Source organism: Nipponia nippon, unplaced genomic scaffold (assembly GCF_047370975.1).
Source record: "Nipponia nippon isolate SJK-2023a ecotype South Korea unplaced genomic scaffold, ASM4737097v1 scaffold_5, whole genome shotgun sequence".
Classification (NCBI taxonomy): Eukaryota; Metazoa; Chordata; class Aves; order Pelecaniformes; family Threskiornithidae; genus Nipponia; species Nipponia nippon.
The window spans coordinates 52,336,083-52,363,958 of NW_028262369.1; the positions used below are offsets into that span (position 1 = coordinate 52,336,083).

Below are 27,876 nucleotides of genomic sequence, written 5' to 3' on the forward strand. Positions count from 1 at the left end.
GGATGGGGGACCTGATAATGTACCTGCTGCTGCATATAAATATATATAAATGAATACAGTCAATGCCATAATTTGCTCAGTAAAATGCTGGGATGGGCTCAGATTAGAGCCAGCACCCTTGCAAAAATAAGACTCACCCCGGTGACTGCTCTGGCTTCACAGAGGAGCAGGCGGGAGGCAGCGGTTGAATGAGACGATGTGAAGTCAGACCCGCTGGATCTGGGCTTTACCTGTTAATGGGAAAATGAAAGGAGATTCCCCCAAAAACCTTTGTGCTAAGCCGCTGCCTGCTTTCCTGTGAGAGCTTTTAGAGGCTATTGATATATGCCATGGCAATTCAATAAAAGAATATGTAATGAAAGAAAGATATAACATAGGCTGCAATTACAGAGGCGTGCATGAATTATTAAGCTGGCAGAATTTACAGTCAGTTGGAGGAACTATAGGTTTCTTCTTTCACATATAGTTAGGGAACACTGGTAAAAGCATCAAAGTATTTCATCCTTAAATATGTAATTAGTCAGCAGGGCTAAAAGTGTTCCCTCTCCAAGGGCTGCTTGGTGGCGGCGTGAAATGACTTGGTCGGGTTTCTCCAGCGTGGCGCAGGTATCGGTGTTGGTCCTTAGCTCCAGCCCCATAAGTCCACAGGGTCTGGCCTTCAATTCACCGACCTCAGACTGAGGTCCAGCCTTGTGGGGGATGTGATGCTTCGCTCCTCTAAGCTTTCCATCTCCTTTAATTCCCCTGAAAGCCCACAGCAGGCTGGGTTTAGAGGAGAGACAAGGACTGCAATTAGGCAGAGGATGCAGGAGTTGATCAGGGAGAGGACTACATTTGCTTGCACATAGCAAGGACCTTCATTCTGCCATGAAGCCCAGGGAACTAATGAAATGAAAACCTCTTTTAAGCAGTTAAATTGCACATCATTAAGTTAGCAATAACTGGGAGCCAGTGTTCTTCTACCTCCTGGAAAACTGCAGGAGGGAATCAGGTCTGAGGACACGCTGCATCTCTACATCTGCTCAGGAGGGTCCTACTGGTGCAAATCAGCCTTGCAACACCAATTTTGCAGCAGTTTCAAGCTGCTGAGGAGCTGACCCAATTATTTCCACTAATTCTCAGTTAGCGGCTGATTCAACGCAAGTGCTTTCTGGTGAGATGGGTAAATCACAAGAGTTTCTCGCTGGATCACGAAGCAAAGCAAAAGCAAGGTGTGCACCTTCCATGCACGTGTCCTCACCTGCCGTGGCTGGAGGACTGTGGCACCCAGCAGCAATTCCAATGTAGAGCCAATAACGATGCTGATGCACAGGAGCGATGGGTTGCTCTAAACCAGTGAGTGCTGCAGCCTCTCTTGAGAGGTCTAAAAAAAAACAGGGTTCAGCTTCAGAGCTTTCAGTCCACCTTGTTTTCCCAGCTGTGTGGTCACCTTAGGATGGAAAGCGTATGGCTGGGAAGCCAACCAGGGACACCCTGGAGACAAATTTCCTTCCCTATGAACCCTGTGAGCAGGAGGAAAGCTTGCAGTGGCTGCATCTCGCCGTGACATGGAGCAGGCACCATCTGCACTGGGGGCTCGGGTATCTCCAGGGAGGTTTTGGGAGCCTTGAAAACCATCCAGCGGGGGGATTGTGGCTTATGGGAAACCTCCAACACACTTTTTGACATAGAAGCCCAAATAATATGCTCAGAGGCTTCCCGCCTGCTTCATGCACCACCATGCGCCGGGCTCGCTCCCATCATTAGCAGCAGCTGGGAGCAAATCCATCGCAGCGGTCCGGCTCCTGCCAGCCCAGCTCCGGCAGGGAACACATCACAGCTCCAATCAGCCAGCCCCGACGCGGCTCGGGGACCGCTGGATGTTATCTAATGTCTGCCTGCTCCTGCCACGCTGAGAAAGCAGGCAGCAAACTCCATTTCTTGATGGTTTGTTGGTTGGCATTAAGGAATCCTGGTCTGAACTCCAAGTAAATCTGATTTTTCCAGTTTGCCATCTGCACCAAAAAGCAGGGCTTGTGGTTTATCTGGTGTTTGGGAAAAGAAAACATGATAAATGCATATAAATACATATATATACACACATATATATCTATGTGCTCTGGGTAGATTAAAACATTTCTCCCCCAAAACAAAACGTTCACTTCAGTTTCACATCTTCAGCAACTTTAAAAACATTTTAATACACAATATCTGGCTGGAGAAAGAAATGCTTTAATTTTTCAAGCATCTTTCCAGGCAGCTTTGGGAGTATTTTTTAACCAAAGCAATTGACTATAACTGGCACAAAAATAAAAATGTTGTTGGACCATCCAAATATTAAATTATCTCCAACAAAATGCTGGAGATAAAACTGCTGGCATCATCCCTGTTGTATGGATCTGATGTCCCTGCACCTGTCCCGCAGCAGCCCCTGAGGCACAGTTTGCATTTGCTACATTGATATTGCTAAGCAATAAAAAAGGGTGTGCAGATGCTGCTGGGGGACAGGGTGCTGTATTTGTGGGTGATGCTGCCCCCCCAAAAAACTGCTGCTGCACCATTAATGACTTTCCCAGCACAGCTGCTCTGAGCCTCACTGCATGCAGGTTCCCTTCTGCATTCCCAGCACCATTTGCTTGCACAAATACAGCCCATCAGCAAAATGTAAAAATAGCCAAAAATATATAATTAGGGTGGATGCACTGTGGATTTAATAGGATTTTTCTATTTCTTCCTTCGCTGGCCCATAAGACACAAGCCCTAGATGGAGAGAGGCCGTTCGGGAGGGAAAGAGAGTGCTTTGCTGTGGTATATGTTTGGCAAAAGCCCTCAAATATTTTTCTCAGTTTTATATTGTGTGTTTTTTTATTGAGCACCACACAGAAATTGCAGCAGATTGATTCTTTCACAGCTCCCCAAAGTTGAAATGCTTTGGAGCCGAGAGCTCAGAGCCTGCCAAACTTCATAATTAACTTTAATAACTCTTTAATTTGAACTTTAATTCAAACACCGATGTTTCTGGGGGACCCTAGGGGGGAAAAAAAAAAGAAGCGAAGCAAACCAATGGAAACCAACTCTGGTAAAATAAAGCAGAAACCTCAAGCTTGTGCTGTGCCAGAGGCAACTGGAGATCAACTGTCCTGTCCTGGGTGCAAGCGGATGGAGAAGCATTGCCCCAGCCCAGTGGAAAGCAAAGGAGAATACATCACTGTTGGATGCTGGGAAAGTGCCAGGCTCAAAGGTGCCTTCGCTGCCCTGGATGGGAGGTTTTCCAAGGCCACCTCCAGGGACAGAGGGACCGAATCCACTGGGAACACCACCAGCTTGGAGGTTTATCTGAACTTGGTGACAAAGGAGGAGACATGAAAAAAAAGACTAAAAATCACCCCAGATAAATATGCCCTAATGCAACTCATTTTACACGTGAACCGATCACAGAAATGTCTTCTTTTTCCTCATACAGGGAGAAGGAAAAAATATATAGTCCTGGATCTATTCGCTCAGTCAATGGTTTCTAATGGTTCTGTCACTGCCCATGGGCAGCATTAGCTGGGCTAGGAAGTGCTGGGAGGGCAGGAGGATGAAGAACCTGAAGCAGGAATGTTATCGCAACTTCTCTTCCCCAGTCGACAAGCCTCGAGCTGTCAAACTGTGCACACAGCCACAGAGCACTGCCAGCTAAATCCCCACATTAGCCCACCCCAGCTGAGCTCATGGTGATGAGGTCCTTCAGGAAAAAGCAAATCATTGACAGGAGGAGCAGGAGACAAAGCAGGACCAGATAGGGAAGGGAGACGACAGACCCTGGGAATGCATCCACGAATTTGGCAGGACTTCAGAGCTGTCAGCACAAGCCTCCAGGTAGAAGTCAGGCGTTAATAGGGATTTATGGCTCAAATTGTCTCCTGTGGGTTGGAGGACACCAAGGAGCATCCTCCTGCTCTGCAGGACCCTGTGGATTCAGTCTGGTTTGAGCCGGGGACATCCTGAACCAGGGGGACTTTTCACTGTTTCACAGCAAAGAGGTGGCATTAAGCCTGACCCAGCACCCAATTGAGGCAGGAATACTTTTTTCTTCTTTTTTTTCCTTCCATCATCCTGTTAATAATAATAATAATAATAATAATAATAATAATAATAATAATAATAATAATAATAATAATAATAATAATAATAATAATAATAATAATAATAAAGCAGCTCCCCTAGCATCATGCCATGGGGATGCCACCACCGCTGCAGCATCACCCCCTGCCCAAGGCCACCGTGTTGAGCGGGGCTGGAGGGGGATGCCGTGACTTGCTGCTCAGAAACAAGAGCTGGGCGGCATCCTGCCAGCATCCACTGTGATGAATATACTGATGAAGAGATTCAGATCAATGAGCCTGACAGTTTCTACCAGCAAATGAATGGCTTTCAGTCTATGGGTTAGAGAGTTGTTAACTACCCAACCTGCTTGCTGTCATTAGCGAGCAATCTCTGCCATGCATCTGCTCACCCCACTTTATCCACCAAACCATCTCCTGCTCCCTTGTCCCTGCATCCACTTGGAGCCCTTCTCCCCCAGTCCCTCATAAACAGGCTGTGGCATCTCTACTGAGCCAGGCTGGATCTGAAGAGCGGGGAGAGTGAGGATTTCGTTCCCCTATGCCTAAGCTGCTCCTGTAATCCTGCAAGGAGGCTTGCTTTGAAGCTCTCACCCGGCTCAGCGCAGCTGGCTCACAGCCACAATTACTTCCACTCTGAGCACACACAAAAAAGCCAAGCAAGAGGCCAAGGAGTGGGTAGTTAGCCTCGAACACTGACAAGTCAATCAAAGGCAGCTGGCGCTAATTAGTCCCTGTGCCTCCCCCCCCCCCCCCCATCACGGCTGCCCCATTACATAGGGACAAGAAGTCTCTCTGTGGGTCAGCTAGGGCCACCCAGGAGCTGTTGGAGAGCCCAGAAGGCAGAGGAGGATTTGGGGGGGATCAAGGTATGAGAGTACAGCCCCAAATCACCACTTATGGAGCATCGATCCCACCCTTCTCGCTCCCTCCCCTTGTCATCTCCAGTGCCCTCCTTCTTTCTGTCTTCTGCAAGCATGGCCAGAGCCACCACGGGAGCCAAGGGGAAGGAGGAGACAACCCCACCGCAGTTATTTCCATTTTTCTTACTTTTCCTAAAACCAGGGAAAAAAAGACAGCCTACCAAAGGAGTCCCAGGAGCCTGCTCACGAGAAGCAGGCATTAAGCAGGGAGTCAAGAAGAAAAGTGCAGCAGAAACATTGCAGTAATATGGGATAATAACCCTGCGAATGCTGCTAGGCAGCTGAATAGTGGTATTTTCTGGAGTAGTGTGGTATTGTAGGAGAGAAATGAGTAAACAAATATTTTCATTCAGCAGCAGGGGAAGAGGGGAGGCACAGCTATTCCCCAGGGAACCGGAGAAGAGCTCCAGAGCACGAGAGTCATTAGAGGTAAGAGAGGGCAATTGCTCAAGATTATGGCACTGGCAGATACGGGCAAAGTAAGACTTGGCAAGCAGCCCCGAGCATGGCTCAGCTGTGGATCACAGCTGAGCACTGCACTGCTGTCCTCTGCCACCCCCCAAAAACCAAATCGCTGGGGTAGTGCACCCACCCTGCCAGGCCAGCTCCCATGGCTTGGAGAAGACCCCATATGGGTAGGATGGAAGCATCCACCAAAAGCCATCAGGACATCTTCTCCACTGCCGTGCACCTCATGCTTGCCACAGCCAGGATAACCTAGCACGGACTGGCCATGACACCCCAAGTCCAGACCCTACAGGGTCTGCACTAAATGCAGTTTGGGAGACTTGACTTCAAACAGCTTGTTGGAACCACTCAACTCACCACTCCTTCTCACCTTCATTTCCCACTTATAGAAACTGGTATGAGTGTTCAGTTAGGGTCAGACTGGGTTGACGGGCATCTCCTCTTGCCACCAAGTGTCCCAGAAGGAGCATATGGCAATGTGGCAAAAAAAAAAAGGAGGCAGATGTGGCAATTTGCATCTCTCCACCTAGTGGCCCTTCAAGGCAGGTCCCATCTAAATGGGTCACCCAGCACTCAGGGGTTTTAAGTCCTTCTTAACCCATATGGTCCCATGTGCTTATTCATAGTCTTCAAACCTGTATGAATGGCTAAGCACTCTTAGAGTCTGAATACAGAGTTATTAACGGTACTGAATACAGAGTTATTAGAGTGAATTATGAATTAAGGGTGGACACTGCAAGAGCCATGTCCTGGCTTTGAATAACACCTAAAACCCACAACTTCTTGCAGCTTTGGTAAAGTTTCTGGTGATGCAGCAAGGAGCAGCACTGTAAAGAGCCTGTTGACCAGATTTAATGTGCCTGCTGCATCTTTTGCGCTGCTGGTGCAGAAGGAATCACAAAGCACATTACCAGCATTCATCAGTCCAAGTCTTACAAACCCAACACAGGTAGGGAGCTGCAAACACGGCAATTTACATTCCCTCCTGAAATGCTAAGAGAAATCCAATCGAGCATTGGCAGCTACTAGCTGGAAATATTTAAGTAGCTGCCCAACACCAAGGCAGTGCCAGGGCTCAGCTGAGAGCCTCTAACCACAGCACAACATGCCCCCGAGCAGCCACACTCCAACAATTCCTCTTGGATTGCAGGTAAACTACCACCCGCAAAGAAAACACAAGGCAAATGATATCTTTGGGTGCAATGACATTGCAGACACAGCCTCGCCTGCCCATTAGCACTATCCTCTGATGGACCAGGCAGTGATTCCTCATGGCAAAGCAGTTGGCGTTAAGTATTGGTCAGCACACAATAGTCCCAACAAGAGTAATCGGGGTGACTCCATCCCCAGCTGCAACTGGGCTGGCACTGGTGATTTTAGGCTGGAGATAAATGTGGTCCCTGGAGGCTGGATTACCACCCGGGGGCTTGCAATTGATACCGGACCAAGTTGTGTTGTTCCAAATCAAGGCAAGGTTAACCTGTAATCCAGAGCACGGGCACAGGGTGAAGCCACTTTAAAGGAAGGGGTTTGTCTGCTCAGAGCATCAACCTGAACAAGCTGGAGCCTGCATGGTGTAATTTAATGGTATTTAACATCAAGGCTGCAGTTCCTATAGCTACTGAAGAAAGCTTAGCAACCCTGGGCACAGCTCCTGGGGCATGGGAGACAACCGAAGGAGGGCGCAGAGCTGCGTCACCGTCACCCATGTGTTAACCCTTTGGCCCCTACATGCCATACTGATGTGGCACTGAAAATAGATCCCATATGGGGTGTTTCTCATGAAAATACATGTATTTGGTGCTTTGTTAGTACCAGCTTGACTGTTTCCTTTTAAAAAAAAAAATAATAGCAACAAGAATCTGCCTCTGTCACTGTTCAAGGGCTATGGCAGAGTCTCCCCACCAGCCATGGGCTCCACTCGGGGCTGATTTAGTCTCCACCAAAGCCAGCAGATGGTGCATGGGTCAAGTCAGCCCCACATCTCTCTGGATGACTCTGCCCAGCAGGACTTGCCTCTCTAAGCTTAGCACAGTTTCAGGGCTAACACCAACAACGCTCTTTTTCTTCTGTGTCCCTAGGTCCTCCCAGTGCTTGGCTGACCAAGGCTGGCTTAGAAGGCTCTTCCGTCTCCCAAGAAAATGGGGACTGACAGTGAAAACCCAGTCCTGAGGAATGTGCTCATCAGCTTCAACTTGCTTCTGCTGGGTGCCATCCTCAAACCTTTCGAGTGCCGGCTGGAGGTGACAACAGAACTGGCCAAAAGGCCAGCAGTGGATGAGGACAGTGGCCTTGCCAACTGCAGCCCACCCATCAAAGAGCAGCCCATGGTCTTCCACCACATCTACAACATCAACATCCCCCTGGACAGCTGCTGCTCGTCCATGTTCAAGTCTTCAGCCGAGGAGGTGAGTTCAGAAGACGACCGGCTGACAGAGTACACGGAGCAGACCTCCGACAGTGAGAGCCAGGTCACCTTCACCCACAGGATAAACTTGCCCAAGCAGGCCTGCAAGTGCTCCACCTCCCTCCCATCCCTGCAGGAGCTGCTGAGCAGGATTGAGATGCTGGAGAGGGAGGTCTCCATGCTCCGGGACCAATGCAACTCCAATTGCTGCCAAGAAAATGCAGCCACAGGTAGTAACGCCATCCTGTTAGCTCTTGCTGGGGACTGAGGGCTCGAGCAAAAGGCAGGAGAAATAAATACAAAGCTGGTGATGCCATTCAGAGTGGCGATGGAGGAAAACCTATGTTCACCCATGGTGTGGCTGTGGCTTTAGGGAAAAAGCCCAGCTTAGGTACTCCAAGGCAGGAAAATCCCCGGGAGGGATTTGGTCACTTGAGCCCCCATGCCCTACTCGCTGCAGAAACCCAGTAACGGCCAGAGCTAAAGACCCACTACAGATAAAATTATCGCTGGTAAGGGGTGAGCAGGGTGATCTCCCATCCCTGCAGTCCTTGCAACACTGTTAGAAATCTGCCACTGTGCGTGGGACAGGGAGGAGAGACAGCTGCTGCTCTCCTAAGCTGTCCCTGGGCTGAAGGCAGCACTGCGGGAGCTGGCAATAAAACCCTTCATCTTCTCTGTAGGAGGAGTGAATGTGTATGAAAAGCTGAATTTAAAAAAAAAAAAAAATAAAAATACAGGGAATAACTTCTGTTGCCGTGAAAGATGCAAACAAAACCTATAACAAAGGCACAAAACCATCAATAGGATACTTCATCTGAATAACAATATGTGCAGTTTGTGAAAATCTCCAAGAGTCCCCATCAGGGTTACCCCATCAAAAACAGCCCCTTGTTTCACCGTGGCCATTCCTCAGAGTCAGGGAAGCAGCGTGCAGTTGAAATGAGATGGGTTAAGAAAGGTTTGGGCTCGAGGCTGCATTTTGACAGCAGGGGAGCTAGCATGCTGGTGGTTTTCCTTGCATCTCGGGGAGGTCGGTAAGAGGGGCGGTCCCGAAGGGGATCCATCCCTTGTGCAGCCCAGCCCTGCTTGGGGCTCTGACACAGCAGGGCTCCTTGCAGGAAAAAGCCACCAAGCAAGGAGAGCCACACAGGGCATCTTTCCAAGGCAAAACAGCTTTTCAGGCCAAGAACAACAACAGGGAGGAAGAAAAATTAAAAGCAATCCTTTCCCCCCCCAACACCCACTGCCTCTTTTTAAGTTTTGCAGCTATTTGGAGTGTGATTTTTCTGGTGGTACTCCAGCTCCTCTATATTGAGGACACATTAAAATGAAATGGGAGCGACTCACACTCAGGTCAACAGAGTTGAACCAAGGGTGTGTGGGTTGGGAAGGGAGAAACCGGGATGGCACACACAGCAGGGTGGCTCGGGCTGACATCTCCTGTGCAGCTGGTGGAAGTCAATGCGTTTCCAGCCACAGGCTCAGCCTGCATCCCCCTGCCAATGCAACAGTCATCAGCTGTGTTAAAAAAAGACAAAATGGAAAACACCCACACATGCCACTGGTGTGTGCAAAGCAAAGGTTAAAATCATGTAGGAAACACAATGGGAAAAACCTGTTTTAAAGGAATTAATCTGAAACTCTGATGGGCCTATTTGGGTTACTTGCAACACACTCAGACAGTCCAATTAAACATTCATCGCCTGGTGGAGTCTCCATTCTGATTGCAGATGCTCTGAGCTAAAACTGGAGTAATTTCATTTATTTTTACCAGAGTTGCTTTCAATTCACTGCACCACAGAGGAGATCAGGGTCCCTACCCCACTGCCCAAGGCATTTCCCTAAGGAAAGCTGCTCTCTTCCAGCACACTTACAAGCATCCTCTCTCCTCTTTTGATAAGTTAACTAGAGGCTGAGTTCTGAAGAGAACCTGATCGCCATTCCCAGTATTTGCCATTTAGATGGGAAGCATCCTGCAAAGTAACCCAGATGGGTCTGTCTGGCATAGCATGTGTAACTGAACGCCTTTTACATGAGCGTCTGCTGCACCCACCATAGGAAGAGCTGCTCAGGTAGCTCAGCTAGGATGGAAAACTTAGCTGGGGGACAAAAAGTCCTGTGGCTTGGAGTCTTCATGGTGCAGAGGTTTCCCAAGGGTTGGAGGAAGCACAGAAAGGATTTCTGTTCTTCCTCAGTTCATAGCCCTAAGCTGGAGCTGTGAGTCCATGTTGAGGGGCAAAAGAGGGGAGCATTGGCAATGTCAGAGTGACTGGTGCCTTTGTCCCCCTGCATCCCTCCTCGCCCCAGAGCATCCTGTGCAAGGCAAGCCGTCGAGGTGGTGGCCATGTGCTTTCCCCGCTTTCCCACAACCCCAGCATGCCCAAACCTGTGATACTTTGTGCAAAGCCAACAGCTCTGTCTTAATCAGGCTCACCAGGACAGGGACGAAGATGATGTCTTTGGGTACATACCTGTTTCCTGTAGGAGAGAGAGCAAGCAGACTGGGACCTCTCACCTGTAAAATGGAACAGTGGGTGGAGAGGAGACAACTGGAGTCATGGCTGGTGCAGAGAGCTTGGCCAAGGAAGGTTTTTCCCCAGTAAGAGGTCTAGGGAGGTTCCCATCGACTGAGTGCTGAGCTGAAGTAAAACCAAAGGGAGCACTTTCACCCCAAACAAGGCTGATGGCAGCCATAGCCATGGAGGCCAGCACTCCCGAAGGGACAGACAAACTCCTGGGGACCCACCTAAGCCCCACCATGAGCCCATATCACCAATTCTGCCCCTGCCAGCCCTAAAGCCACCAGCTTCCTGGAGCTGGACGTGCTCAACCAGAGGGAGGACCATTCCCTACTTGCCCCACATCTTGCCCCCTTTCCCCACAGCACATCATTGACAGGCTGACCTTTTTCCACTTCCCACCCAGTGGGCTCTGACCCTCGGTCCCACATCCTTGCAGGGCAGCTGGATTACACCCCGCAGTGCAGCGGCCACGGGAACTTCAGCCTGGAGTCGTGCAGCTGTGTGTGCATGGAGGGCTGGGCAGGCAGCAACTGCTCTGAGCCCCGCTGCCCCCGGGGCTGCTCCAGCCGCGGCGTCTGCCTGGAGGGCCAGTGCATCTGTGACAATGACTACGGGGGCGAGGACTGCTCCCAGCTCCGCTGCCCCGCCGGCTGCGGCTCCCGCGGGCTCTGCGTGGATGGCGAGTGTGTCTGCGAGGAGGGTTTTGCCGGGGATGACTGCTCCCAGCTGCGGTGTCCCCGCGACTGCTCGGGGAAGGGCCACTGCGCCAATGGCACATGCATCTGCCAGGAGGGCTACGCCGGGGAGGACTGTGGGTGGCTGCACTGCCCCAACGCCTGCAGTGGCCGTGGGGTCTGCCAGGACGGTCTCTGCATCTGCGAGGAAGGCTACGAAGGGCAGGACTGCTCAGCAGGTAGTGGGGGGCATGCATGGGGAGAGACAGACCCTAATGTATGAGTAAGGGCTTCAAGGTGCCCAGAGCCCCATAGGAGCACCACGAAGCCTGGGAGAAACCCATACCTGGCAGAGCATGTCATATAGGACCTGCTCAAGTCCCACAGTTTGACTGTCTCCCTGTTATCCCTGTCCCCAGAGCTGTCATGGGCAAAAGTTTGGGAGGTGAGCAAAAAACCAGCGACATTCATCCCAACGTCGGTGGTAAACCCTTGGTGCAACAGAAGCTGCAGTCAGGTTCTCCTGAGCCTTTGCCTTGCTATAGCATTTAATACAACCACAGATAGCACATAACCCCCAGCCCAAAGCCTGTACCCGTGTCCCACCAGCAGACCCATGCAGCCTTCCCCACAGCTGGGCAGGAGAATAAGCCACACACACCCTGATGCTCTCCTTACCTCTGCCCTTCCCATTAGTGGCTCCTCCTGAAAACCTGCGAGTGATGGGGATCACAGACAGCTCCATCGAGCTGGTGTGGGACAGCCCTGGGGAAACCACCGAGTATGTCGTCTCGTACCAGCCAGTGGGGCCAGGGGGCACCCAGCTCCAGCAGCGGGTGCCAGGGGACTGGAGCAGCATCACCATCACGGAGCTGGAGCCAGGCGTTGCCTACAACATCAGCATCTACGCAGTCATTGGCGACGTCTTGAGTATCCCTGTTACCTCCAAGGTGATGACCAGTAAGTATCCTACTGCACTTGTCGCTTGATACCCAGATAACCAGAGGTGATGCTCAAGCTGGCTCATATTTTCCAGAGGTGATGCTCAAGCTGGCTCACATTTTCCATAAAAACCTTCTAGCAGCAGAAAATAGAGCCTTCAAAAAGAAAATATTGGGGATATTTTTATCCCCATTTATATCTGTATGGGGATATAGGAAAGGGGAAAATATGTCCACTCTCTGCATAAAGACTCAGTCTGGGTGAAAACCCAAATGACTGAAAATCAAAGAAACTTTCAGTGTTTGATTGAAGCCCCCAGAATATGGCTCGAAATACCTTACACTTTTTTCCTCATAGAAAATATTGCGATATATCACGGAAGTCACAGGTTCTCCTCCCACTCCTGGATGGGTTCATGAATCCCAATGACACGGGCGATAGTGCAGCAAGAGGGGATGCTGCTGTGCATCAGGACATATGTAGTCCTGCCCGGGACCATGATGCACAAAGGAAAACAAGAGTATCAAGCTGTAATGGCAACCTCCTGAAAGGATCCTCAGAAACCAAAGATACAGAGGGCAGGGGAAAACATAAACTATCCAGAGACCCCTTTTGTAACTCCATCACTCTGCATGGTGCAGTTAGGTGCAATGCAAAGGGTTGCCGTGGTGTTCAGCAGCCCAGACATTTCCCTTCTCTCCCTCTAACCCACCTGGAGTGGGGACAAATGGGCAATGACTCTGCTAACAGCTACCAGAAGGGTCCCATTTTCATTGTCCAGATAATGAAATAGCTGCAGGGAGCAGGGTGTGGGAAGGCGGCACACACACCCCCATCCTGCTCTGCTCACCACCCCCTGCTCCCTTCCAGACCTCGCCACACCACAGGGGCTGAAGTTCAAGACCATCACAGAGACGACAGCAGAGGTGCAGTGGGAGCCCTTCTCCTTCCCTTTCGATGGCTGGGAGATCAGCTTCATCCCCAAGGTACTGCCGCCACACGCCTGGCATCGTGGGCTACACCCAGTCACCCTAAAAACACTGAGTGAGCGGATCCTAAATTAGCTTCCAACTATGTCCCCTCCCCCAAAAACAACCTCTGTTTGCAATTTGTGTGCTTTACATCAGACAACCCCAAATACCTCAACCTCAAATTGCCAGCTTGCATTTCCCAGTAGTCTTTGGTGTCAAGACATATGTGTCCTCAAAGAAATTCCCCAATAAAAATCAAGAGATGAACATACAAATAAGTAAACCTTCCAGCCTCATGGCCTTTTGCTGCCACCCCCTCTTCTTCCCTTCCATCTCCTTTGCTGTGATCCTTCCTCCTCCTCCTGTTTCTCGCCCCTTCTCTCTGCACGCTAAGCAACCCAAAGCAGCCCGGATCAAACTGAGCAGCCACCAGCTCTCAGACAACAACCTTCAGCATCTCCGAGTCACATGCATAGCTAATTCCTGCCATGGAATTTTAATCACAGTGATGAACAGGTAGAATTTGTGCCAGAAAAGATGAAAGGATGAAAATGTTGCCCTAAATATCGCATATTTTCTATGCACGGCAACAAAAATTGTACATCAAGTATTTCATCTATATTCATAATTTCTACACCATTTAGCTATAAGTATAGCTTTAATTGTATATGGAGCCTCTTTACAAGAGCTTTCAAGCCCCAGCAGTAAAAGAAATGCTGATTAAGGGCTCAATTATGCCATTTTCACTTGTACAAAACCCTCACTGGAGTCAAAGGCAGCTCTGGGCAGTGGAGAACTGCAGAATTTGGCCCCAAAGTTTTAAATGCTCTTAACCGTAAAGTATCATTACACAGCACGAAGCAAGGGCCCGATTGCTTAAATAACTCATTCCCGCACTTCCAAAAAGGCTGGAAAGACCTGGGTGCAATTTTGGGTACATCCATACACAAATTGTTTCGGAAGTCTAAGTTTAGGTACTGCAGGTATAAACCCCAGGGTAATTTTCATTCACCGTCGGGATAAAAGCCAAAACAATAAGGCAATGTCAGGGAGGAGCTTTTGGTAGCAAAAAATAGCTATCTTTCAAACATTTCACTGATACTCAGGAATTAAGCTCAACAGCATCCCCCTGAAGCAGATAAATAGGGATATATCCATTTTAGGGTGAGGAATTGCTGGGATAGAAGCAAACTTCTCCTCACAGGGTCATCACTGGTAGGTTTTTCTTACCGATAAACATAAACTGTTGGCCTCGTTTCTGTTTTTAAACTTAAAACCATGCAAAAACATTTCAGGATTTAAAGGAAGAGATAAAGCGCAAAAGGACAGCTGTTCCTGGATGCAAGTTGTTGGGGCGGAGAAGGGATGTGGCTCACAGGGCTTTGAAGTTCTCGCATCTGTCGGTCAAGCACATGATCCTGCACCACAAAGATACAGTCGTGCTCCCACCTGTCCGCTGCCGAACTTGGACCCTCCCAATTCTCCATCACCAGCTTTTCTCCTAAAATAAGGCATAGGGTGCTGTCTCCTTTAATGCCTGGGAGCCACGCTCACTCGAGCAAACGCTAAACCATCACCACACCCCAAATAAAGCCAAAACCTAGTCCAAGAGGCCGCAACATCAAAGAAAGAGAGTTATAACAACAGCATCACAAATAACCTCTATGAGCAAAATTGAGCTTGCTTTGTCTTCCTGAAAACCAGGCAAGGGGATGCTAATTTGGTCCTTGGCGTCCCCACAAGGATGCTCGCACCCTCCCACAGAGAAATCCTCCTTCCGTTGTCCCGGCGAAGCTCTTGCCCCCAAAAGTGGGGTCAGGCAGGGATTGCCCATCTGCTGTGTGCGCTGGAGGCGGGGGGGAAGATGAAGCAAAGAGATTTAGAAAAGAAAATTAGGAAAGGTAAGCTGGCAATTTATGGCTAAAAGGGAAGATTTCCTGTTTAATGAGAAAAGAGATGAATATGAATTGAGAGCTATGTGCAAAGATTTGTTTAGCGTGTTATTAGTGAAGACAGCGGCAAGAAAAGATCCTTTGTCCAAACACTGGCAGGAAAGGTGACATTTGCAGTTGCTTAAAGCCTTACAGTTTTTCAGAGCAAAACCGCAAAGTATAATGAGTTTAATAAAGATACTTAAAAAGTAGGAGATGGCAAAATAAAGACCTTACAGTTTCATACCTATATATGAACAGCAGAAGGCTCCTGGCACCTGAATAGCAGGGAAAAGGAGTCCAGCCCAGGCTCTGGTTTTATTATCTTTTCTCTTCTGGAGAACAGGAGACACACAGATGGCAAAATACAGAAGTGGAGGGGGGGGAAGAAGGGATGGGGGAGGATTTCTCAGCCCAGCAACGTGGGTGCTCCACGCTTGGTGGGTGACTTCACCCTGGGTTTCTGCACCTCCATGGTGGGATGTGCCAGGGCAAGGATGTGACTTGGGGGTGCAGGGCTGTGCGTGGAAGGATGTGATGTGGGGGCACCTCCCCTCCATGGATCAGTCCCCCCAAACCACCTTTTTTTTGCTTTTTAATGGTTATTTCCACTCTCCGACAGAACAACGAGGGTGGCGTGATCGCCCAGCTCCCCAGCACTGTCACCACCTTCAACCAGACAGGGCTGAAGCCAGGGGAAGAGTACACTGTCACCGTGGTGGCCCTGAAGGAACAAGCCAGGAGCCCTCCCACCTCCGACAGCGTCTCAACACGTGAGTGAGCCCAGCCCTGGGCAGCATGGCAGTGTCCAGGGCTTGGTCCCCAAAATAAGGTCCCAGCAGTGAGAGTGGCCCAGCACTGCGTGGGCAGGGATAAAACTAGCACCACCTAACTGCCCAAGCTACAGGTGCATTGCAGCAACAGCTTCTTCCTGCAGTATTTTGTCCCTCTCCCTCCCAAATTGCTGCGAGCACAGAAACCATGCGAGGTTAATGGCATTGGGAGTGAAGGCTCAGGTCTGCTTGTATTACATAGCTGGATAAATTCCTCTTCTCTGCTAATTTCAGAGGCTGGATGCCCCCAAGAAACATCTCTATAAATGTATTGCCTACTCATATATAACAGATTAAAACTCCCACCTGCTTCTGTGCCACTAAATGACCTCTACTCCCACCAATTCAGGCAAATCAGGCAGCAGGGCAGGGAGCCAGGAGCAACAGCACATCCCCTCCTAACCAATTTATTCAGCCGGTCACTGGTCCATCCCATAGGCTAGAGGAAATTCAGCTGGGTCGTCTTCTCCTCACCAAAGGAGATGTGGCGATGGGCAAAGCTCACTGGGGAGAAGAGGCTCTCCATGCCAGATCTGCTGCAGTCTGCCTTGGCAGCCAGGCAGACATCTACCTCCATTCAAGCTGTTGCAAACGGAAACAGCATTTAAATAGCTGCCAGAGGGTTATAATGAGGTGGTGCTCTCTCCAGGCTGCTAATTGGAGGCAACAGTGAGAGTGAAGGGAGGGTCCCTCCACCAGCTTGCTGCAGGTCTGAGATTCCTCAGCACAGTCCTCTCCTGCTTTGCCTCCACGTTCAGCTCGACATGGCTTAACAGAGACATCTCCTGGTCAAGCCCAAATCTTCCTTTCCCTAGGAAGCCAGCAAAAAATAAAAAGGGAGGCTGGTGCTTGAAACTCAGTGGTTGACCTTTGCAGGGGAGCGCAGATGGAGTGGTGGCTCCCAGCGCTCTGCTCTGTGAAGGTGTCCCTGTGCTGGCATGTCTGCTTTCCTCTGTGGCACCCCTATAGTTTTGCACCCATCATGCTCATTCTGCCTCAATACCTTGTGCCGAGACTGAGCAGCAAAGGCATGGTTTCGTGCTGCACAGCTAAGCAGAACTTGATGCTCCCCAGCGTAACCTGGATGGCTGGACAACACGAGGTAGCTGGAGATTCAGGGTTTGGATAAGCTTGACCTGGTCCTGGCCAAGACGGACACCCAGCTCCTACCTAAACACCCTGCTTCCCAGCTGTCCTCCCTTCTCCGTTACTGTTTTGCCCCCAGACCTCACCCCACTGTTCCCAATTCCCCCACATGTCTTTTTCTAACCCTTCCTGGTCCTTCCCACCCCTGCCCACACACTTCTCCCCCAGAATTTCCCACCCTGGGGTGCAGCATTCAGCACATCCTTATTAGTGTCATTTTCTAATATATACAATATATGTACTTGCATGCAGTACAGCCTGAATTACAGAACCAGCGTGGGTTTTTTCACCCACCTTGTGATCCTGTAAGTGATAAAACAGGCTGCCCAGCAAGGTCCGTGCATCAACACTGCCATGGCACAGGAGCAATGCCCAGGTTTGGCCCGTCCGTCCATTCATGCAGCCATTAGGTCCTGCTGGACTCAAAGCATCCATCACCCAGGCTTGAGCCCATGATTTCCAGAGGTCGAGTGTTGGGGGATGCAGAGGAAGGAAGGGCCCAATTCTCTGGAAAAGAAAGCAGAAATGTCCCAAATGGTCTCCCAGTAGATCCTTGGTATGAATTTATCTAAAAACCCTTTATCTGAGAGGGTTTGGTGGACACCCACTGTAGCCCCACACCCAGCTAGTTATGAAGACTCATCAGAGCAGTTGCATTTTCTCCTCTCTCCCCACTGCTAAGACATCAACAGCTTTACAAGCTGATCCCTCAGCTTAACGACAAACCAGGAGCTGGCACCGAAGCAGGAACATTTCTAGAGACGTTCCTCAGTTCTCAATGCTTGGATAAGTCCTTGGCCCCATGTTATTTAACACATTGTCAACGCCTTTCAAAAGACATACTATTGTTGCTGATAAATTTTGCCAGTGATGAAAAGGCTCGGAAAAGAGTAAATTGAGTGGAAGGAGATAATCGATAAAAGCAGTTTGAATGGCTCGAAGAGCTGGACACAAAGGAAAACTGTATGTTTTTCAATGCATCACAAAGTACGAGCAGTTATCTAGGAGCAAAGAAAGTGGACCGCAGTTAGACGTAGGAGGTTTTATCCCAGGAAACGCCACCTGAACAAGCCAGGGAGGAATTGTTGCCGATAACCAGCTCAAGAGAAGGGCATGAGTTGCATTATAGCTGTACTGGGCATGGATGGGAGAGCTGCTGGGTCCTGCTCCAGTGTCCACAGCTCAGGAGAGACATCGGTGGAGAGGGTTCAGAAAAGAGGCAGGAGATTGGAGCAAGGGACTGGGAATCCACCAGGACCAAACCCCCTGAGTTCCTTGGGGCAGGGGGTTATGTCTCTTGCTCATGCCACCTCTCTGCCTTGTCCCTGGCTGCTAATTCAGGCCACTCTGAAGGTCAGGTTGAACCATCTGAAGCTTGGTGTTCCCAAAGCTGCCACCTTTCCCCATCCAACTCTCCCAAAATAACAGTTGCCCGTTTCCCCCCTTCCTCTGCAGTCATTGACGGCCCGACGCAGATCCTGGTGCGGGACGTCTCCGACACGGTGGCCTTCGTGGAGTGGACGCCGCCGCGTGCCAAGGTGGACACCATCCTGCTGAAGTACGGGCTGGCGGATGGGGAGGGGGGGAGGACCACCTTCCGCCTGCAGCCCCCCCTCAGCCAGTACTCCCTGCAGGCCCTGCGCCCCGGCGCCCGCTACCACCTCGCCGTCAGTGCCCTCCGGGGTGCCAACGAGAGCCGGCCAGCCCTCGCCCAGTTCACCACAGGTAGCTAACTGGCTTTGCTGGGAGAACCAGCATGAATTTTTAAGCCTCCAGCAAGCATGGGCAGATGGCTTGCTGCAATCTGCAGATGGGCTGTCCTGGGTTGAGCATGGGGTTTTGCATATCCAGAGCCGAATTAAGGGTTTTTTGCACCTGGGATTTAGTGGTACCTGGTTTTCCCCCAGCACAAGTGAGCTGGGGTTTAATCTGGTGTACTGGGAGGAAGCAGTGAAATGAAAACATGATGGTTAAGAGGCAGGCCCGAATGAAGATGCCTGAATGCAGGCGTCTCGCATCCCGTCATGATCCTGGTGCAGAGCAAGGCAGAGCAAATGATTCAGCTCACCCTAAAACACCATGCACAGTTCACACCACCGTCTGACCCCTGTCCACTAGTGCCTACATTTCTGTTTAGTCCCTAAACCTCCAGTGCAATGGGTCTCCACCATGCCCTGTGCCCCACGGGCATGCTCGCATGGTCCCCAGGGCACCCCAGGTGACCCCAGATGCCAGCGACCAGGCAGATCACTCAAAAACCTGCATTTCGATGACAACCCCTGAGCAAACCCCACCTTGGCCACATCCTGCTGCAGCATCAAGGCTGAACCTGCTGCTGCCTGTGACACACGTCCCCACCACCTTCAACACCTGTTCAGATGCACAGCTTAGCTTGAGCCCACGACTAAAACTTTAAAACACAGCAGTTTACACCCTTAATAGCACCCGTAGATCAATGTACAATTCTCAAAAGCACCAAAACAGCAAGCACAGGTCTGAATTTAAGACAATGCTCGCTCCCATTCAGCATCGAGAGCCAAGGCAGATGCATTGCCCGAGGAATCAGCAGTCAAGCAGCTGAAAGCAGCCCAGTCAGAAATGTGGTTATCTTCTATCTTTTCTGAATACCCTAACTGGTCGGTAAAACTTTAATTAATGTTAAGCCTGCAGATAGCTAACAGGTTTAATTTACCGTGCCATAAAGGAGGAGGTAGAACGAATATTTCAGTGCTGGTTTATGGTACATAAATTACCTGTCATGTACGTTACTGGTGGATACTAGGCTCCTATTACAATAACTGCAGTGTGTGAATTGTGTGTATATATATCTCTATAGATATATATTTTGGACGAGATGTTCACCCCAACTGATTTGTTGTGTTGTCCTTCCTTGCTTTATTTCTAAGAGGCAACATAAAAAGTCCCCCCCCTAAACCCAGATCCATCAAGGAGCAGTAATTACCTGCTGTCTGCTGCCACCCAGCCCCTGCCCAGCACCAACCTGTCGCTCACCAGAGAGGTTTATCATGCAAACCAGAGCAGATTCACTGCACAGCCCCAGCAGCACTAATAAACAAACCCTTTGGGCAACGTCTGAGAGTGAATGAGCCTGTAAGGATGCTCGAGGTCTTCTAAGAGCAGTTCAAGCCAATGCGTGACTGCTACAGAGCCCTTTTTCTCTTATGCACACTGCCTCAGTTTCCCTTACTCTAATATAGGGGGAAAACGCTTTTCTTTTTCAAATAACATGCAATTAGCTGCCAAAGCAACTTACTGAGGGATGCTGTGAATGCCCCAGCGCTCGTGTCAGTCTCATGGGTGGTATCTCCGGGTCTATGCTGAGCAGGAGGTGAGAGCAGATGCCCCAGCCCTTTCTGCAGGGACATGCTCCGGCAACGAGGGACCACATGTGGGACCTCATGGACATCACACCTGGGTATCCCTCCGCTACCGTTCAGCTGTGCCAAGGCTACAGGGTGCATTCCCAGTGCCCAGCAGTGAGACGGAGCCTCTCTCCCTTGTGTCGCGCAGAGATCGATGCCCCCAAGAACCTGCGGGTGGGCTCGCGGACACCTGCCAGCCTCGAGCTCGCCTGGGACAACAGCGAGGCCGAGGCGCACAGCTACAGGGTGGTCTACAGCACCCTGGCTGGGGAGCACTACCATGAAGTCCTGGTGCCGCGGGACACTGGTCCCACCACCCGGGCCACCCTTGCAGGTATGTGTGCACCCATGTGCCCTTCCTCTCCCTTCTCTTCCTCCTCCTCCTCGCAAGCAGGTAGGGCAATGGAGAGCCCAAATCAGCACCGATGCTCCTTTGCCCTCATGCTGGCACACATTTGAGGCTCTTTTGGAGTTTACTAGTTACTGGAGAGAAGGTTTTCCTTGGGATGAATCTCGTTTTCCCCTTTGTGGGTCTGGATTTGGGCACTGCTTATCTATGAGCTGAGTGATGCACCTCCAGCAAGGGTCTGTCCAGGTCCCAAATAGAGCTGGCAAGGAGCACAGTAAGAAATGGGGAGAGGAAGGCTTTTTAGGCTGATCTAGAGGAAAATATTTTTTTGACCTTTTTTTTCCTTGCTGGGAAAGAGCCGCAGGCGCTGATGCCCCATAGGCAGCGATGGGGATCCAGGCTGCCCAAGTTTGTTGCCTTTTTCCAAATCAGGCACAAAGCAGACCCGAATGCAGGGATGCTATTTTTGAGCAAGACCCTCAAGCATTACGTTATTCAGGCCAGCACAGGGGGTGCCACCAGGGGCTGCAAACACCACCCACCTCCTGCTGCCAGGAAAGTCCCAAATGCCCTTTGCAGTAACACCACAAAGCACCATGTGAGATCTGGTTTCCTTTTTTTCAACTACAACTGCTTGCCTGCCAGATTTGCAGCTCCGGTGGCGTTTTTTTGAGCAAAGAAAGGACTTACTTAGACACACAAAAAAAAGATCACTCATTCAGTTTGAAGCTCTTCAATATGACAGGACACCATGTTCTTCCACGTTGACGCTCTTTGCCCTCCTGGGACCCCCCCACCCCAAAGAGGGCTCTAGCATCTCTGCCATATGGACCTATAGGAATAAGTTCAGTGGGAAAGTCTAATGCCAAGTTACAGGCACAGCGGCACAGAGTCATGAGAAAGGCTGGAGGTCAGGAAAGCAATTAGAGCAGTTAGCTTGAAAAATGTGGTACGCGGAAAAAAGAAATGCTACAGATAGTTTCTGCTGCATTTGTGATGAGGATGCACATGGAGAAGCAGGATGAGATGGAGGGGGACAGCAAGGGATCACAGACCCAGTGCTGGTCCCCTGCTAGCACTCCTGTAGGCATTTACTGCCTTTCTACGTGAGAAGGAGCATTAAAAATGGGCCAAATCCTCCTCCCTGGGGCAGAGGTGCAATACTACCCCAGTGATCTAAACTGTGATGACACCCATGGCAGAGCGCGAGCTTGCCTTGGAGGAAGAGGCAGCATGAAGGCTCTCTTTTCTCTCAATAAAAATAAAAAAAGCTGCCAAGTCTCTACCTGACAGCACCAGTGCTGCCTGGCTGCTGTCAGATTCAGGCTGGGCTACAAGAAACGCCCCCAGAGCAAGCTCCAGAGATATAGAGGCTTAAGTCGATCACGGTGAGTGATTTTTATATAGTGCCTCCATCATCACTTAAGTGCATTGCTTCTAGCTCCCAGGGTCCTGTGTAATAAACATTTTTTTAAAAAAATCTATTTATATCAGAAAATAACCTAAAAGCATTCTGCTAGCAAAAAATATCTGGGGTAGCCATAGTGTGGATGGCACATGAGTTTCTCCCATAGCTCCATTATGCATGTGGTAGCCCTGTCCTCCAAGGTCTTGTTGCATGTGGTGCAAAGGCTGTTGGGGTGGGTTTCCAGCCACCAGAACCTGGTGGGATCCACAGTGTAAATGCAACCTGTGAGTCCTTCAGCTACCTTCAGCTACCTTCATCTACCTGCAGGAAAAGCAGTGAGGAACAGCGCTGAGCAGAGCTTTTCAAAGATTTAAGCTTAAAAATACAGCAAGCCTTGCCCTGCCCCATATGTGTCTCTTCAAAATCAGCATTTGCACAGAAATATCCGTAATTTTGGTCTACCCAAAAAAGCTGGGAGAGAAAAGGCATCGTTTTATATGCTCCTGCTCATTTCTTCCTTCTACTCCCCCTTTCTCCCAGGCTCTTTTCCTCCTTTCCAGGATATTTCTGACACTTACTGGGCAGGGGTGAAGGGGGTCCATCTGCCCCCCAGCGCCAAGACTGCACCGTAGCAAGAGGAGAGGAGCAGGGGATGGGGGTTTCCCTCCCTCCTGTCCTCTCAGGGAAGGTTTTGGTGGCTTCAGGGAATGCTGCCCCTGGGCAAGGCAGGGTGAGGCCAGGCTGGAGGGTTTATGGCTTTCTCTAACCCCATGGGAAAGATCATGAAGCGCAGGGAGGAGGGGAATAAAGCCATCAGCAGTCAAGCAGAAGTGACAGGCAGAGGCAGGAGATGTCCCATGGAGATAAAACAGCAAACAGCAGTAGGTGTGCAGGAAAGGAGCTGGGTGAGCTCTATTCCCCTGTCCCTTGAGAGAGGCACCGCAGGATACCTTCACCCCAAGGAGCGGCTCTTGATTTGGCTCCCAGAAAGACTGTGCCTTTCCTAATTAATGTGCATTTCATTTACTCTGCATAATTTATTTCTCTTCAAGACACCAGCCCTGTGACAATATTTGATGTTGAATCAATTTGGAAACAAATATAGCTACTTTATCGTTCCCATCTCAGCTCACACACAAAATTTCTGTCTTGATGCCAGCAATTACAGCAGACCTCAGCAACGACTTTTTAAAATTGCTTATTTCTGAGCTAGAATAACCCAAATTCCCTGTCCAAAGGCATCCACGGGGCTTTTAAAAAAGGCTCAGCTCTTCTCCAATGCTCAGAGGAACTGGTGACCTGTGGGAGGGCTGCTCACCCCAGGGATGCTCAGGAGGGTCACCCCTGTCCCCAGCCATGGGATGTAGGGGGTCACACCCCAAAGCCACCCAGCCAGGTGCTGCTCTCACACCCCTTCGTGTCCTTTGCACTCCCCGGCAGATCTGGTGCCAGGGACAGAGTACGGCATTGGGATTTCGGCTGTGATGGACAGCCAGCAGAGCGTGCCAGCAACCATGAACGCCAGGACAGGTGAGTTTGGTCCCGTTGCATGCTCCAAGCACAGCTGGCTCCTATGGCTCAGATGTCCCCATGGGACAATCCGTGCATGGGGACAAAGGTCTGCACCAATCCTCTCTCACAGAGCTTGACAGCCCCCGGAACCTCCTGGTGACAGCCTCCACGGACACGTCCATCTCACTGACCTGGACCAAAGCCACAGGTCCCATCGATCACTACCGTGTCACCTTCACCCCTGCCTCAGGGATGGCCTCCGAAGTGACGGTGCCCCAGGACAAGTCACAGCTCACCCTCTCGGAGCTGGAGCCTGGGACAGAGTACACCATCTCCATCATCGCAGAGAGGGGACGCCAGCAGAGCCTGGAGGCCACCGTGGATGCCTTCACAGGTAGAGAAAGACAAGCTGGGATGGGGCCGAGGGCACAGACCACCACCCCACACCGGTACCTCCACCAGCCCACCATATTCTCAGCACCAAAACTCTTGAGGCAGTGACAGGGGCAATCCATCCACGTGGAAGCAGGTCTGTGGACCTCAGAAGGAGGATGGCCCTACCAGCATGGGGATCCCATCCCCCTGGCCAGCAGCACTGAGCACACTTTCTTGTCTGGAGGCTCCCATACGGAAGAGGCAGGGTTGGGGGATCAGCCAGCCCATGCTGTCCTCTGTGATCAGGGTGGTCTGTTTGTCCATAAGAAGGAAAATCCAAGCCTTGAGGGACCCCACAAGCACCTCTGGATGAAAAGCCTGCAGTCAAGAAACCCAGACAGCACATACCATCTGTAGTGGGACAGCCTCATTACTCACCATATGGGTCTGGGATGGAGTGTGTTTGCAGGCAGAGCTGAGAAAAGCACCATTTTTCTCCTCCCAGTTCTGCCTCTCAATCCCAGCACAGTTTCAGATCAACGGGGAGTGCAGAGCTGCAGCTTTGCCACCTCTGTTGGGTATTTCCCATACAACTGCTGGGAACAACGCGGAGGCCGGGATCTGCAGACGGTCGGGCTTACGTCTCCCCTCTCCATTTTGCAGGGGTCCGGCCCATCACACAGCTCCACTTCTCCCAGCTGACATCCTCCAGTGTGAATGTCACGTGGAGTGATCCATCCCCACCAGCAGACCGCCTCATCCTCACCTACAGCCCCCGGGATGAAGAGGAGGCGCAGCAGCTCATGCTCGATGGCACCCGCAGGCACGCCAGCCTGATGGGCTTGCAGCCATCCACTGAGTACCTGGTGTCACTGGTGGCCGTGCACGGCGCCGTCAGCTCCGAGCCTGTCATGGGCTCCATCACGACAGGTACCATGGGACCCCCATGCCAGGCATGGGACCCTGCCAGGAGGGCAGGCAGGGGGACGGGGAGCGGACCTGCCTCCCACAGCTTTGGTTTCTGCTCTGTCTCACCAGGGATTGATGCACCGAAGGACCTCAGGGTGGGCAACATCACCCAAGAGTCCATGATAGTCTACTGGAGCCCTCCCATTGCTGCCTTTGACCACTATAGAATATCCTACCGTGCTGCTGAAGGTAATGGGTCAGACCACTCTTGCTCATGCCCTGAGCTTGCAGCTGCCAACCCGCCCTCCATCTGCAGGTGTGAGCAAGCCACCAGGTCATCCTCACCCCAGGCAGCATCACAGTGCCCCGGGAAAAGCCACCGATAGCTGGGATGGACCAAGACGCTGCAGGGATGGCGGCCAGGGTGTCTGGGATGAGGATGGGAAGGGACCACTGCAGCCAAGGGCCAGCTCAGCACAGAGGGGCACAGGGAGTGACCCCCTGCAGCCTGCCCCCCTGGGAATGGATAATTCAGGGCCCAATCCTGAAATCCCACCTCCCTCACCTGCTTACTCCAGCTCATCTCCCTTGGCCCCAGTTTTGCCTATGATGCTGGAAAGGTTGAGCCAGCAGAGTGATGGGCATGCAGGTGTGCACCTGCAGGCACAAAACCCAGTTACCCCCAGTATCAGTCCTGGAGAGGGCTTGTGGCATTACCCTCCCCTCCCAAGCACCTCCTGTACCCCAGGGATGGGGCCAGCCGTGATGCCAAAGCTCTTGGCTCCATCCCTGCAGGAAGGACAGACAGCACCGCCATTGCCAGCGATGCCACCGAGTATGCCCTCCACCACCTGCAGCCCGCCACCAAGTACGAGATTGGGGTGAAGAGCATGCGGGGCCGGGAGGAGAGCGAGGTGGCCTCCATCACCGTGCACACAGGTGGGAAGGAGCTCCTGGTGGGCAGATAGCAATCAAACAATGCCAGATCCAGCCCTGGGAAGGGCTGGCAGCCCCTGCTTGCACTAGCAATCAAGAAGTTGAGGGCAAGCTGAACCTCACAGCAGGCTGATGCAAGCTCAAGATGATGACCAAGGCTCACAAGGGCCCAATGTGGACTTTTGAAGTATGTCTAAGCAAAGCTTTTCCCATATATGCATAGGTAGTCATGGGGGGGAGTGACAAATCTGTGTACTGGGCACAGGGAAGCCAGAGATATGACGCTGGGCAACCATGACAACCTTTCCTAAAGGGAGTACAGACTTCCAGAAATAATCCCTGGGGAAACCCTGACACAAACAGCATCTGCTGCAAGAATAAAACCCTCTGCTATCCCGACTCCTCAAAACCTAAAAAAACCCCTAACATCCCAGGCTGTGCATCAGGAAAACAGTGGAAGAGCAGACCAGGTAGCGGACTAGCACAAGCTATGACATCTCTGCTCTCCAGCTAGGGCAGGAATAACTCCTCTGCAGGCACATGTGCCTGGGCAGCAAGGCAAGACCACAAGGGATGGGTCACAAGAAGGACTTCCAGTTCATAGCCCGGTCTCTTAATGCCTCTGACTCTCTGACTCTGTCCCCCATGCAGCTATGGATGCCCCCTTGGAGGTCACAGCCACCAACGTCACCCCCACTGAGGCGCTGTTGCAGTGGAACCCACCACTGTCAGAAGTGGAGAGCTACGTCTTCGTTCTTACCCGCCATGCAGGTACACCAAAACCCTGTGCCCCTCTGCCATGAGCTTTGCTGGGGCTCCATTTCAGTTCACCTCTACCTCTCCCCCATCCCAAAGCCTGGGGCTCAGTGGGTGCCTTCCATGGAGGGAGTACAGAAGGAGCCCTTGCTTCAGGAGGGCAGCAGCTGGCAGGCGGCAGGGCTGTACCCTGTCCCCAGATGCCAGCCCCTCCCACACAGGTCCAATAGCAGTGGCCCTCACCAAGCCTCAGAACACAGCAGTCTACACAGGAGGGGACTGGGATCCTCCCGCTTTACTAACTGGCCCACCAGCAGCAGCCCAGGGGCAAGTACCCATCCCACAGAAATTCAATGTGTAACAAACTCCATGAAGCCCACTACTGAAAGGAAAGAAAGCATCAGGCAAATATAGGGACTGTGGGAAAAATAAGACCATCCTTCAGACCAAACACCACCACTACAGCTCAGCTGCCACACAATAGCTCATGATGTTTCAGCAGTATAAGTGCTTTTGATCACAAGATCATATCCATAGACACATTTTGGAGAACCACCTTGAATACCTACCCTAAGCCATCTCTTTTGGTTTACAGTTGCAGGAGAAACAATTCTTGTGGATGGAATGAACCAGGAGTACCAGCTGACCAACCTCTTGCCCAGTACCACCTACACAGTCTCTATGTATGCCACCAATGGTCCTCTCACCAGCCAGACCATCAGCACCAACTTTACAACTCGTACGTACAATCACCTCCCCCGCTGTCTGTTACACGCCCTTAGCCATACATCCACCCCAGGAAAAGCAGCCAGCAAGGCTGAGTCAAAGCTCTTTTCACATATATGTGGGTGTAGAAGTTGCCATGTGCCAAAAGGACACCAAATACCAGTGTTGGTCACAACACAAGAACAGAATTTTAATCACAACAAGCATAAACCATCATTTTCACTCTTTCAACATCCATCCACCCCCTTTGATTTCACGTGCCACCCCCTTTGATTTCATGTGCATGTGGTTTCCCAAGATGACCCTTGTTCAGGTCTTTTTCTTGCCCAAGGCCATAGTCCAGAAGAGCACTACAACCCATTTTGCTTACAAGAAGCTTGACAGACCCCATAGCACATGAATTTCAGAGCCATTACCCTTCAGAGAGTATGCAGGCAGAGGAAGACTTTTAGAGGGTTTGCAGAATTCTGTTCAAGGCTGGGGATAGGTGATGAGGTCTGGAAATTGAGGGCGAGGACGGACTTTGGGCTGTAGCTCAGGGTTGCGAGGTTGAATCCCAGTGTATTGAGTTGGGAAGCAGGGATGGGGTGGTTGTGCATGAGAACTTGCACTTCCTT

General features: G+C 51.0%; 1 protein-coding gene across 3 annotated transcripts in view; it reads left to right on the forward strand.

Annotated features, from left to right (window-relative positions):
• TNR (tenascin R) overlaps positions 1 to 27,876 on the forward strand; it is an 80,745-nt gene that overhangs the window by 39,246 nt on the left and 13,623 nt on the right. The window contains exons 2-16 of one of the 3 annotated variants that reach the window (XM_087733192.1): positions 5,365 to 5,437; positions 7,558 to 8,113; positions 10,845 to 11,321; positions 11,779 to 12,042; positions 12,895 to 13,010; positions 15,549 to 15,699; positions 18,361 to 18,630; positions 20,437 to 20,622; positions 23,486 to 23,575; positions 23,688 to 23,951; positions 24,596 to 24,862; positions 24,971 to 25,090; positions 25,637 to 25,780; positions 26,429 to 26,548; positions 27,129 to 27,272. In XM_087733192.1, the coding sequence (XP_087589318.1) occupies positions 7,618 to 8,113; positions 10,845 to 11,321; positions 11,779 to 12,042; positions 12,895 to 13,010; positions 15,549 to 15,699; positions 18,361 to 18,630; positions 20,437 to 20,622; positions 23,486 to 23,575; positions 23,688 to 23,951; positions 24,596 to 24,862; positions 24,971 to 25,090; positions 25,637 to 25,780; positions 26,429 to 26,548; positions 27,129 to 27,272 (3,109 nt within the window). In that variant the 5' untranslated portion in view covers positions 5,365 to 5,437; positions 7,558 to 7,617. The remainder of the gene's footprint in view (positions 1 to 5,364; positions 5,438 to 7,557; positions 8,114 to 10,844; positions 11,322 to 11,778; positions 12,043 to 12,894; positions 13,011 to 15,548; positions 15,700 to 18,360; positions 18,631 to 20,436; positions 20,623 to 23,485; positions 23,576 to 23,687; positions 23,952 to 24,595; positions 24,863 to 24,970; positions 25,091 to 25,636; positions 25,781 to 26,428; positions 26,549 to 27,128; positions 27,273 to 27,876) is intronic. The other 2 variants (XM_087733191.1, XM_087733193.1) reach the window with 2 other exon arrangements.